Source organism: Trichosurus vulpecula, chromosome 2 (assembly GCF_011100635.1).
Source record: "Trichosurus vulpecula isolate mTriVul1 chromosome 2, mTriVul1.pri, whole genome shotgun sequence".
In the NCBI taxonomy this organism is placed as follows: domain Eukaryota; kingdom Metazoa; phylum Chordata; class Mammalia; order Diprotodontia; family Phalangeridae; genus Trichosurus; species Trichosurus vulpecula.
This window is the reverse complement of record NC_050574.1, coordinates 367453460-367467249: the sequence shown is the minus strand read 5'-3', so window position 1 is coordinate 367467249 and position 13790 is coordinate 367453460. Positions and strand designations below refer to the sequence as shown.

The window sequence follows — 13790 nt, the reverse complement described above, 5'->3', positions numbered from 1 at the left end:
GGTTTAGAGGGTACAGACATATTCATCACTTTATTTATATAATTCTAAATCGCTTTCCAAAATGGTTCTACCATTTCAAAGCTCTACCAACAATATATTAGGATGCCTATCTTTCTACCTCCCAAAATTAACTGTTACCATTTTTTGGTCACTTTTGACAAATTGTAGGGTATGAATTGAAACCTGAGGATTGTTTTGATTTGGATTTCTCTTATTATCAGTTATTTGAAGCAATTTACATATGGTTGTGAATACTTTGCAGTTCTTTTGAGAACTGTTTGTTCATATCCTTTGATCATTTATCTATTGGGAATGGCTAATAGTCTCATTCATATTTATTAATTGTTTTTATATTTTTTATACCAAACCTTTATTAGTGAAATTTTCCCATTTGACCTCTTCTCTTCTTATCTTAGTTGCATTTATGTTGTCTATGCAGAAACTTTTCAATTTCAAGTAATAAAAATTACCAATTTTATCTTTGGTAATTGCTTCTGTCTCATGTTTGGTTAGGAATACATCCCCTACCCATAGCTATAAAAGGTATATGATCTGTTTCTCTTCCACTTTTAAAAATAGGATTATCTTTAATATCGAAGTTACATATTAGTTTAGAATGTATTGCAGGGAGTGGTCTAAGATGTTGGTCTAAGCGTAATTTCTGCCAGACTACTTTTCAATTTCCTAGCAGTTTTTTTTTTTTATCAGACAGGGAGTTTTCCCTAGGTAATTTATATTTTCTGCTTTTTCAAATACTGGGCTGTTGAGTTCTATTGTCTCTGAATCTTCCCTTTCTACTTTATTCCATTGATCTATCTCTCTACTCTTTAAACAATATCCAATTGTTTTGATGACTATTGCTTTATAAGATAGTTTGAAGTCTAGAAGTGCTATTCTTTTTTCATCCTTACTGAAGTAATTTCCCTTGATATTCTAGATCTTTGGTTTTTCCAAATTAATTTTATTATTACTTTAGCACGTTCTGTAAAGTATTCTCTAGGTAATTTTATTAGTATAGTATTAAAAGTAGACATTAATTTTGGTAGTATTATCATTTTCTTCATCGTGGCATGTAACAACAACAGGACTAGCAGCTGCTGTGGGGGCATAAGACTGACAGCACCAGCACACAGAAGGGCTGCTAGCACACATTCTGCTTTTCTAAAGTAAGCAACTTTAAGGAGTTTACAATCTCACTTTAATTAAACATACGTATATCATTCACTTAGTTCAGGGAAAAAAGTCAGCACCCTGAACTTCAGAGCAAATACAAACAGAAATTACAAACAGAGATGATATAAACAGATCAACAGACAGGTTTCTGTCTGACCATAGCATACATAGTTACCACAGAGAGAAGCACCAACATCTGGGTTTTCAAAGGGTAGGGAGGATGGCTCCTTGATGGCTACCCAGAATCTCCACACTAACACTCTTCCAATGAGTGTGCCCCCCAAAGCAAAATGCTAACCTCAGAGTATATATATATATATATATACTTCTTCAGGGTCAGAGGGCATCACAACCATGTGACTCAAACCCATGTGACCTAGGCCTTTTTGTGACTTAAGCAGGTCATCAAAGACTCCCCATTCAATCAAAGATTCTTGATTGAAACAAAAGCAACACTCCATCAAAGGCACTTGATCGCCTTAGTGCTAAGAAGCACTCAAACAAAAAACAGCAAAAAGTCCTACGCTGCTTGCCATTACATGGCATGGCCTAGCTATGAGCACTAAATATTCCTCCATTTGTTTAAGTTATTCTGTTCCCCCTTATTTATTTTTAACATTCTTTTCATTTTTAATTTTGAGTTCCAGATTCTATTTTTCCTCCACCCCTACCACACTCACTGAAAAGGCAAACAATATGACATCAATTACACATGTGAAATCATGCAAAATATATTTCCACATTAGCTATAATTGCAAAAAAAGTTTAAAAAATGTGAGAAAATTATACTTTCACTTGCACTTAGTTCTATCTCTGGAAGGGGATAGGATTTTTTCATCATGAGCCCTTTTGGAATTATCTTGGATCATTGTATTGATCAGAGTAGCCAAATCTTTCTCAATTGATCATTATAGCATCACTGTTACTATGCACAATGTTCTCCCAGTTTTTTTCACATCATTTTGCACCAGTTCATATAAATCTTGCCATGTTTTTTTTTCTGAAACCACCCTCCTCCTTTTTTCTTATAGCACAATAGTTCTTCATCACAATAGTATGCCCCAACTTGTTCAACCATTCTCCAACTGATGAGCATTTCCTCAATTTCCAATTCTTTGCCACCACAAAAAGGTCTGCTATAAACATTTTTGTTCATATAGGTTCTTTTCCTTTACTATGATCTCTTTGGGGTACAGACCTAATAATGACATTACTGGGTCAAAGGATATGTATACATTTATAGGCCTTTGGGCATAGTTCCAGATTGTTCTCCAGGACAGTTGGACAAGTTCACTATTCCACCAATTGTTCCTTAATGTACCTATTTTTCCTCATCTCCTCCAGCATTTGTCATTTCTGATAGGTATGCCTCAGAGTTGTTTTAATTTGCCTTTCTCTAATCAATAGTCATTCAAAGCATTTTTTCATATGACTACAGATAGTTTTGATTTCCTCTCCTGAAAACTGCCTTTCATATCCTTTGACCATTTATCAATTGGGGAATGGATCTTATTTTTATAAATTTGATTTAGTTCCCTTTGTTGTGTTTTTTTTTTGTCCTTCATTCTCAAAGAGGACCATGACATCAGGGAGATAATGACATGACTTGCAGTTGATTTTGATTTGAGAGAGGGAGGGCTGTGCAAAGTCACCAGCCTCACTTTCTCCTCCAGAGCCATCTGGGTCTAATGGCCTGATGTTCATCAGGATGACTAGAGATAGCCCAGGATGCAATGTGAGACCCTGGCCCTTTTAGGCTAAGGTCTTTTCAGGTTCTCACTTCAAGTGAGGCCCATTCAGTGAATAGGCCTCTTTAAGAAGTAAGTCAAGGGATGGCCCCTTTAATTAAAAAAAAAATAAAACTGGGAGGGGAAGACCTCTTTGAGAACAAAGGACAAACACAACCTGTGAGTAGTCTGAGCTGCCTGAATGGGGACCCAGCCAGTTGGGTAACTCAGCTTGGTGCCTCTGCCTCTACTTAGTTCCCTACATATTTGAGAAATGAGGCCTTTATCAGAGAAACTTGCTGTAAATATTTTTGGTATTACTTTATTGCCCATGGCACCTTTTAGCAAAATGTCATTTCCCTGATTATCTCTTTCAATTAGGTCTAATTTTACTTTTGCTTTGTCTAAGACCGTGATTGCCATCCCTGCCCTCTTTACTTCATTTGAAGTCTATTAGAGACTCTGCTCTAGCCTTTCATTTCAACTCTGTTTCTGTCTATCCAAAATGTGTCTCTTGTACACAACATATTGTTGGATTCTGTTTTCCAAACCATTCAGCTATCCACTTTTGTTCTATGGGTTAGCTGAATACTATTCACATTCACATTTATGATCACTAACTGCATTTTTTCCCCATCCATTTTCTTCTATTTCTTTTTCTCTTTCTCTCTTTTTATCCTATCCCTCCTCAAAAGTCTGTCTTACTTCTGACCACTGCCTCTCTTAATCCAGCTTTTCCCTTATCACCTCCCTCCCCCATATCTCTTGTCCCTTTCCCCTCCTATCTCTGCATTGAGTACAATTGATTTCTGTATACAATAGAGAGCCTAGATATATTCTTCCCTCTTTGAACCAATTCTGATGAGAGTAAGGTTTAGGCATTTTGTATACCCCTCCCCCCATTTTCCTCTCCACTATAAAAGCTCTTCATTGTGCGCCTCCATTATGTGAGAAAATTTGCCTCATTCTGCCTCTCTCTTTCCCTGCTCCCAGTGCATCCTTCCTTCTCACCCTTACATTCTTTTTTGGAATCATTACACCCTACTTGCCCAATTCTCATTTTTAAGGATTTAAATTTAAATATGAATAATTTGAGAGTTATTTTCTTCAGGAGTTTTCTCCTCTTTTTCTATTTTTGACAATTTTTCTTTTCAAGGCTTTCTTTTCTTCAGTGAATTTTTGTCCCTCTTTTACTATTAGGCCAATTCTGTTTTTTAAGGTGATATTTTCTTCAGTATTTTTTATGCTTTTTTTTTTTTACCAGCTAGTAATTCTCTTTTTATAATTTTCTTGTATCACTCTAATTTCTTTCCCTACCTTTTCCTCTATCATTCTTATCTCTTTCTTTAGCTCTTCTAGGAATTCTTGTTTGGCTTTAGTCCAATTAGTCTTTTTTCTTTTAGGCTTTGGTTGTGGCTGTTTTCACATTGTGGTCTTCTGAGGTTATATCTTGGTCTTCCCTGTCATTGTAGTAGCTTTCTATGGTTAAGTTCCTTTTTTGTTGTTTGCTCATTTTTCTAGCCCACTTTTTGGACTTCTTCTTACCTGGGAGTGGGGAGGCACTATACCAAGATTCAGGCTTTTCATGCTGCTATTTTCAGAGCTAATTTGGTGAAGAGGGGCTCTGCAAATTTTCAGTGCTTCCAAAATGGTGTTATCCAGGGAGAGATGTGGTCATTGCTTTCCTAGTCTGTGCTCTGGTCTTTACCCTGGAATGGGCCTGTTCTTCCCTGCAGCCACAAGTACTAGTGCTCCTCTTGGCCCCAGAACTGTTACCAGGTCCTCTGTTCCATTGTGACTGATCACAAGCACTCCTCTCCATCCTGGAACTGTGACCCAGAACTGCTTATGGGCAAAAGAGTTGCCAACCAATGCCAGCTGTATCCAGGTCGAGCAAAGGTTCCCCTGTAGTCTCTCACTAACCAGTTGTCCAACCCCCTTACCATCTCTGAGATAAGGACTCCTGAAGCTGCTAATGCTGCTGTTCTAGCCACCTCTAAGGTCCACCACTTATGCTCCTGACAGGCTCTGGGTCTGCACCCATGCTGGTATCATAGCCCTCTCTTGCTTACCTCCTAAGCTGTCTTGGGTTGAAAAAATGTCTCTCTCTTATATTAAGCAGATGAGGATCAACAGCCTATCTGAGCTTAGAAACACTCACCACCAGAAGACCTACAAGTCCCAGCAACTCAGAAAGACTATGTATGACCTGAGGGAGGCAAAACATATATTAGAAGAAGGAATGCCCATGCCAATGAAATTATGGATTCTTGAAATATTGAAGCATAGGACATAATAATAGCTGGTATTTTTTATTATGCTTTAAAGTTCACGAAGGATTTTACATGACCTCAGTTTACCCTTTCAACAACCCTATAAGGTAGGTACTACAAATATTGATGGGGTGCTTGGGTACTTGACCTTGGACCCCAATTCCAAGATCACATTTCTCCCTAGCTTCAAATCACTGCACCCAACAATTTTCTCTCCAGCCCAAGGACACTATGCCTAGCAATAACTCATGAGTGGGTCTCAGTAAGACAAACTACCTTTCCCCACAATTACTCATGAGTGGGTCCCACTAAAACAAACTATCTTTCTCCAAAACAAGAACAAGCTGACCTCTGAAGAAATTCTCTTCTAAAAACAGGACTATCTTGTAACCACAGAATTATCATGTATTGATTCCCAAAGTTATCATATTCAATCCAGAGGTCAAAGTATAGACATCAACTGTCAAAGCTATTTTGCTACAAACATAATAGACCAAAAATACCCTGAGAAACCCTTTCCCTGGTTTCCAGTAGTGAATGAAGCCTGTGACCAAGGCTGCAAGTTATCACCTAATTAGCATATCTGCCAGATAATCCACTACTTTTTCCTATATAAGCTTTAGCATCACTTTTGTTAAGTGGCAAGCTCCTTAGGGAGCTCTGCTCACCATATTGGTGTTACAATAAACCTTTGCCACCTTGACTTAAAGAATGCTTGAGTCTGTGAATTCATTCCAGAAGACCCTGTCCCAGTACTTCAGTCCTTGAGGGATCCCTGAACCACCTAAACCACATCAGTATTATTACCTCCACTTTACAGACTAAGATACAGAGTCACAGAGGTTACCTGACTAGCTTGGATTGACACAATCAATAAATGTCTGAGGCAAGATTCCACTTCAGGTCTTCCTGACTCTGAATTCAATGGTTTGCCTCCCCACCCCTCCAACTGTTCCACCTGTCCCAGACTTTGGACTTAGACGCGTTGTTTATGGTTGGCATAAAGCCACGGCCATAGACCAGCCTTTCATTTTGTAAGGGCACCTTGCCAAAGGAGGAAAGGAATCCGACTCTCATCTAAGCTATAGCTCATGTGACTGCTGATGAGTGATAGGAATGCTATCAGCCTGTAACAGCAAGCAAAGTGGGACTTTTTGTTCTTTTTTCTTTTGTAGTTCTTCGCACTAAACCAATCAAATGCCTTTGATTGAGTCTTGCCTTTGATTGAATCAAGAGTATTTGATTGGCAACAGTATACATGGCATTGCTTGGAGGGAGAGTAAAAGTGAAGACAGAAGCAGAGCAGAGAGAGAGAAGCAGAGTGAAGAGAGAAGCAGACCTGAGGCAGAGAGCAGCTAGGGGAACTTGCTTGTGGAGAGACCTAATAGAAAAATGTTTGTGATGCTGGCACTCTGTCTGTTGATTTGTGTTAATTTCTCAGACAGAAGCCCTGCCTGTGTGTGGGTCTTTATGAGTGAATTGAGATGATAGTGCTGGTAATGTGTGTAAATATTGTTGTAGCCCTGTTAAGCTTTGCTTTCCCAGAAACAGAAACTTTGGGCAGGAGCCCCTAGAGCCTGCTGTAAGGCAGGAGCAGGAAGAACTTGGAGTGGAGCAGTCTGCATGAGCTGAGACAAGGAGCAAGAGCAGAGAGCTGCCTGTGTGTGTATCCAGTCAAGAGCTGGGAGCAGTCAGCCTGAGGAGGGGGAACCATGGGGTTTGGAAGTCAGCCTCGAGTCAAGACAAAAGAGGACTTTACTTGGACACTTTGTATTGACTGAGGAGATTGTAACTTGCTGTGACCTAGTGGTGAATGGTGTTTGTATTTTCTGCTACCCCTTAAGGATGACATGTTGTGTTAAGAAAGACCCTGGCCTGGGATCCCCTGCTTGTGTAAAGAAGTATTTTGGGGAATGTTATTAAATACTACTGAATGGTGTTTTGCTTAAAGATGTTGCTATGAATATTATGATTTAGTTTATTGAACAATGTTTAGTTCTGAATAAATAGAGATTTCATTATACTATGCAATTTGACCCTTACAGCTATTCATAGCAGCAGTCCTCAGGTGTGCTGCTGTGATTAGCTTTACAGAGCCCTGAGCCTAAGCCAGGGCACAGAATTCAGACTACCTTCACAAGTCATTGTTCTCTGATGACATGTCCCATCTTAGTAAGCTTTTGGTATTTTTTTCTTGTGATGTTTGCAGAATGCAAATGCCTTTGTTAGAAACAATTTGTTTGCATTTGTAAATATGCAGTGAGTCTAGACTTGGCAGTAGGGAGGGATTTATGGCAAATGTCTCTGAAATAAATCATAGTTTGACATGTTTAACAGCACTTGGTGTAGAAGCCCCATATAAATATAATTTTAGAAAACCATCTCTGGATTTTCCTGATATAGCAAAGTGTAATTATGAAATTCAAAGGCTACTTGGCAAAAAAAAAATCCACAATCTACACTCAAAAGAAAAATAAAATCTTTGCATGTAAACTAGACTAGTTATGATCTCACTGGCACAGAGAATTTATAATGACAAAAATGCCCTCTTCCAGTGCAGACTGGTCTCTACTCCATAATTTATAATCTGACTTGCCTAAAGTCACAAATCGAGTACATGTTAGAGTTGGAACCTGAACCCAGGTCTTTTGACTGAGGCTAGTTCTCTACTTACTATTATTAACTCTTGATTGCTTTGCAAGCACTCCATAAATACTGACTCATCCTTGATCATTCTTATGAATTAAATTTGGAGTATAGGGTTTAAAGGCACTACTGACCTCTAAAAGTGCTATTCCAAGAGAAAAGCTGAAATTGCTATAGAGTTTTTTTTCTGCTATAAAACAGCTATGTCTGATAAAGATGCTATGTTTTATTTTATTTTTCCAGTGAACTGTGGCTAGTTTCACATATAAACAATAATGATTGTCTTTTGAATATTTGAAGGGAGTAAATCTCCATGTAGAAGAAGCTCTATGATATATTCACATAGTAGAACCTCCTAATATTACTATTTACTACAACAACAGCAACTACTCCTCCTCCTCCTCCTCCTCTTCCTCTTTCTTCAATGATATGAAAATGTCATTTAGATTTGATAAGTGTGAAATTCTTAATGTTACACCAAGGAAATGCAAGGACTTTACACTATCTCATTTGATCCTTACAACAACTCTATAAGGTAAACACTACAAGCATTATTATCCTCATTTTACAGATGAGGAAACAGAGAGTTTAATTGACTTAACTGACCCCAGAATTAACTCCAGTTAACTGACTCCAGAGACTGGAAAAGCCTACAGATAACCTCTGGGTAAGACACATTGACTACAAAAATACCAAGGAGAAGACTATGGCTGAATATGTTGAGACTTACAGGCCCCCTGAAATCAAAGGCCATAATAAACTACATTATTATCCCATATCCTGTCTGCTACTGGAATTGTTCTGAGAAAACTTTCTTTTTTTATTAGTTAATTTATTTATTTTTAGTTTTCAACATTCACTTCCATAAGTTTTAAATTTTCTCCCCTTCCCTCCCTAAGACAGCCTGCATTCTTATGTAGGCTCTACATATACATTCCTATTAAACATATTTTCACATTAGTCATGTTGTAGAGAAGAATTATAATGAATGGGAGAAACCATGAGAAAGAAAAACAAAACAAAATGAAACAAAAAAAGAAGATAGTCTGCTTTGCTCTGCATTCAGACTCCGTAGTTCTTTCTCTGGATATAGATGGCATTTTCCATCATGAGTCCTTTGGAATTGTTTTAGGTCCTTGCATTGCTGAGAAGGGCTAAGTCTATCAAAATCAGTCATCGAACACTGTGACTTACTATGTACAATGTTCCCCTGGTTCTGCTCACTTCACTCAGCATCAGTTTATGTAAGTCTTTCCAGGTTTTTCTGAAGTGCTCCTACTTAGCATTTCTTATAGGAAAATAGTATTCCATTACATTCATATACCACAACTTGTTCAGCCATTCCCCAATTGATGGGCATCTCCTCAATTTCCAGTTCTTGGCCACCACAAAGAGAGCTGCTGCTATAAATATTTTTGTACATGTTGGTCCTTTTCCCATTTTTATGATCTATTTGGGATATAGCCCTAGAAGTGGTATTGCAAGGTCAAAGGGTATGCACATTTTTATAGTCCTTTGGACTCCAAATTGCTCTCCAGAACAGCTGGAGCAGCTCACAACTCTACCAACAATGAATTAGTGTTCCAACTTTCCCACATCTTCTCTAACATTTATCATTTTCCTGTTTTGTCATGTTAGCCAATCTGATAGGTGTAATGTGGTACCTCAGAGTTGTTTTGATTTGCATCTCTCTAATCAATAGTAATTTTGAGCATTTTTTCATATGACTACAGTCAGCTTTAAGTACTTCCTCTGAAAGCTGCCTGTTCATATCCTTTGACCATTTATTAATTGGGGAATGACTTGCATTCTTGTAAATTTGACTCAGTTATCTATATATTTTAGAAATGAGGCCTTTATCAGAGACACTAGTTGTAAAAATTCCTTCCCAATTCTGAGAATATTTTCAATGAGTTTACAGAAAATGAGCTTACAATTCCTGGTCTTTTTATTCAACTGCAAAAAGCAGCAATTTTATTTTTTTGGGAGGCAACTGTTGTTAAGTGACTTGCCCAGGGTCATACTGCTAGTTAGTATCTGAGGCTAGATTTGAGCTCAAATCCTTCTTACTCCAGGGCTGGTGTTCTATCTGCTGCACAAGCTAGCTGCCCCCAAAAGTAGTTATTTTGAACACTTTTGCAAAGGTCTGTAGAACGTTAAATGTAAACTAGTCTCAGAACAGCAACTTGTCCCAGGACCATTTCCTATGAACCTCATCAAAAAAGATGAGAGAAAAGAGTTGGTGATACAAGTAGCATATAATAGTGATTGGATAATGAGCTGGCATTGAAGCCGGGAAGACCTAGTTTCAACTCTTACCTTTAACGTATACTGGCTGTGTAACTGTGGGCAGGTCACTTAACCTCTCCATGGGGCCAAATCCAGCCTGAGGGTCAGACTTTGTACAGCCCTTGAGCTAAAAATGGTTTTCACATTTTTAAATACAATAAAATTATTGTAATCTATAAAAACCAGTCCTAGCTCCTGCAGTACTAGAGGAGGAAACAAGCCACATTTGGGCAGCTGGCAGGCCAACCCCTGCCCTAAGGCAGCTCATTAAGACTCTAAATTGCAGAGAAGGTGCCAGCCTGCATTGGTAGAAGTGCCTTCTCTTGGAGTTTCTAATACCATTGAAATGACAGGTCTAGTTCCTACCCCTAATAATAATAATAATAAAAAAGGACACCCCCCCCAAAAAAGGGAACCCAACAGACAAAACACCAAAAATACTTCCTAATAAACATAAATAAAAAGGAGAGGGAGCAAGGCCTTCTCTTTGTGGTTCTTGAAAATGACCAATGGCTTGCAAGCGAATTGGATTTTTTTTTTGGCAGGGGGAGGCAATTGGGGTTAAGCAACTTGCGAGGGTCACACAGCTAGTAAGTGTCAAGTGTCCAAGGCTGGATTTGAACTCCCATTTAGGGCCGGTGCTCTACCCACTGCATCACCTAGCTGCCCCAAGTGAATTGGAGTTAAGTGAGGCAGAGCTGTGCAAAGTCATCAGCTTCAAGGCCTTCCATTTATGTTTAGCCAGTTATATGATCATAATGTAAATTCTAAAGCCTAACTGGTGACAGGTAACATCTTACAAAAATCCAATAATACATTAGTTTATTAAACCTACCTTTTATACTGGGCTGTGTAGGTCACATTTCCCTTATAAAAATCAGGTGGCTCCCACTGCAGAATGTTCTTCAAATTAACTGAATTCATCCTTACATTTTTTGGCTCTGGCAGTATTGCTAGCACTGTAAAAATGAAAGGGAAAGGAAGAGATGGAACTTTCCTCAAACAGGGTGCCAAAAGGAAAAAATAGCTTAGCCCTGTGCCTGGCCGCAGTAGCTGCTTAAGAAATGCTTATTGCCTGAAAAAATATACATAGATTCTATAGCCTTCACTTTTGCCCCATGTTTCCAAAATGTTGTATTTTAAAAATGCAAATGTGTGCATACATACTACCTATCTTCTAAGCTATGTCCTCATTCATTAGACCAAGTTAATACTTCCAAGAAAGTAAAACTATACTTTGGTAGTAGCAAAGCATGGGACAAAACATGCAGATTTTTACTGATTCCAGAAGTTGTGGTGCATGAATGTAATGGACTATTACTGAACAGTAAGAAATGGTAAATGTGATAAATACAAAGACCTGGGGGAACTGATGCAAAGTGAAGTAAACAGAACAATGAAAACCACATACATAATGACTACAATAATGCAGTTGGAAAGAGCAACGAGAAAATCATCAAAACTGAATGCTGTGGAATTATAATGCTCAAGTTGGACCCAAGACAATGGTAATGTATCTCCTTCCCTCCCTCCCTTTTATTTTTTTTTTCAGAGGTGGGATACTATGGATCTGAAACACTACATATGTCAAATTTGGTTGATGTGTTGATTAGTTTTGAATATTTGTTTCTCAAACTACTGAAGAAAAGGCAACATATTGTAGTGGAAAGAATCATGGATTTGGAGCCAGTGGCTTGAGCTTGAATCCTGATTCACTGTGTGCTTGTGTTATGTATCACGGACCTGTAATGGCACAAGTATTAGTAACTAGAAAGAGTATACTATAGTATATCAGCTATGGGCTATTTTTAAAAGATAATTTAAAATTAAGAACATTAAGTTTCCCAAATTAATTTTTTTCATCACTCGAGAACATTCTAATTTACATGTATAAGATCTAATAAATTCATAAGTGGCCCAAATAATCTTTGATCTTTATCAGTTTCCTGATTTAAACAGAAAGACATATAATTTCTAGTACAGCAGATTGTACATCAAGATGATGATTTGAAAAAAATTGACTTAAAAAGCAAAGGAAAAAGAATCCAGAAAAAGCTGAGGTGACTCAAGACCGAAGTGGCTCTTAGAATTGAGAAATTGTGCAGATGTACAGGAACCTCACTGAATTTGATTCTATGTCAGCCCAAGGAATGAGTGAGGCTCACCTTTGATATGGTATCCAACTTCATTTTCCCTCACCTTCAAAAATATGCTAGTTAAACCAGTTTTATGTATTGACTTCAGTTTAATAGCTTTTGGTTTTGTTGCCCTAACCAGATTTAAATTCCAAATAAGTTTTCCTGTACTGGCTCCATACCATCTACTAGAGTTGATAGCTGTGAAGTATTAATTTAAAGATGTCCAATGAACTAGTTAAACTGGGGGTTGGCGTTGGTATTGTGAAATACACTTCCGGGGAAACAGATTATAAAACATTTATGACATATTTCACTTATGTTAAGAGATTTCAAATTGAAGTCCAACATACTAGGCTTAGATTCCAGACTTACATTAGTGGCATCACAATGCTGCATTGGGAAGAGAGTGAGTAGATAGGAAAGTGGCAAAAAATAGAGGTGGCCCAGGGAAATACTGGCAGGGCAGGAAGCTCAGCCAGCTCTGCCACTTAAGGAAGGGATAAGGGCGTCAGTATAGTCTTCTTGGATCATCAGGAAGTGGGACAACCCCTAGACTGGTTGATAATAGCTAATGTGACTGGAAGAATCAATCTCTCTCTCTCTCTCTCTCTCTCTCTCTCCTCGTTCTCCTCCTCCTACTCTTCCTCCTCCGTGTGTGTGTATGTGTGTGTGAGTGCAGGGTGTGTGCATGTGGGTGCGGGAGCGGTGTGTGTATGTGTGAGAGTGGTGTGTGTCTGTGTGGAGGTGTGTGTATGCATGTGTGCGACCCCAGGCGCAGTCATGGGGGTCCAAGCATTTTTTTGGTGCGGAGAAGACAGAAGTAGCAAAGTGTCAGTAGTGGGCGTGTGTGTGTGTGTGTGTGTGTGTGTGTGTGTGTGTGTGTGGTTTTCTCCGAGTGTGTGGGAAGCATGGGGGAGGGGAGAAAGGAGACAGATCCCACTTTAGATCCCAGTCCTTGGATCCCAGTCCACAACCCCTCTTCCAGCGCTCCTCAACTCACCTGCGGTTAAGAAGCAGCTGTACAGCCAGGGCTGGAAACTCCTTTCCATGTCCGGGGGCTGCGATCTTGCCAATAGCTTTCTATCCCCTTCGTCTATGTAACTGTTTCTTTGGGGATGCTTTTTTGAGAGGAGAAAGGAGAACCAAAACCTTTCGAGAAGGAGGGGAAGGGGATGCCCGGCGGTGCTTTTACTTACCTGGCTTTCGAGAGCCTGCCCGTGGCCCCGCCTCCTCCTTCTCTCCACCCCTCTGGGCTCCAGCTTGAACGTCACCGGTCCATCCCAGCACTGTGGGGTAAGTTACAGGAAACCAGCCCGTAGGCGTGGGCGGGGAAAGGCCCTGGGGTCAGCGCTTCCCACTCAGCTTGTGCTTGCCCAATTCTGGCTGCAGAGTGGGGAAGTCTGAGGTTTTGCCTCATTTTATCCCACTAGCCCTTTTCCTGCCACCACTTGGGGCCCACGGCCAATCCAAGTGGCCCCTTCATTCCTCCTAATTGTGCTCAGGGGAATGGAAGTCACCATGCTCTGAGAAAATTTCCCTTCGAT

At 39.3% G+C, this 13790-nt stretch overlaps 1 protein-coding gene across 1 annotated transcript in view; it reads right to left on the bottom strand.

Moving 5' to 3' along the window:
- IL10RB (interleukin 10 receptor subunit beta) overlaps positions 1-13474 on the bottom strand; it is a 58824-nt gene extending 45350 nt beyond the window's left edge. Inside the window, exons 1-2 of the mRNA XM_036746878.1 lie at positions 13247-13474; positions 10944-11067 (exon numbers count right to left, since the gene is read on the bottom strand). Coding sequence (XP_036602773.1) covers positions 10944-11067; positions 13247-13295 — 173 coding nt within the window. The 5' untranslated portion in view covers positions 13296-13474. The remainder of the gene's footprint in view (positions 1-10943; positions 11068-13246) is intronic.
- Positions 13475-13790: the final 316 nt, after the last annotated feature.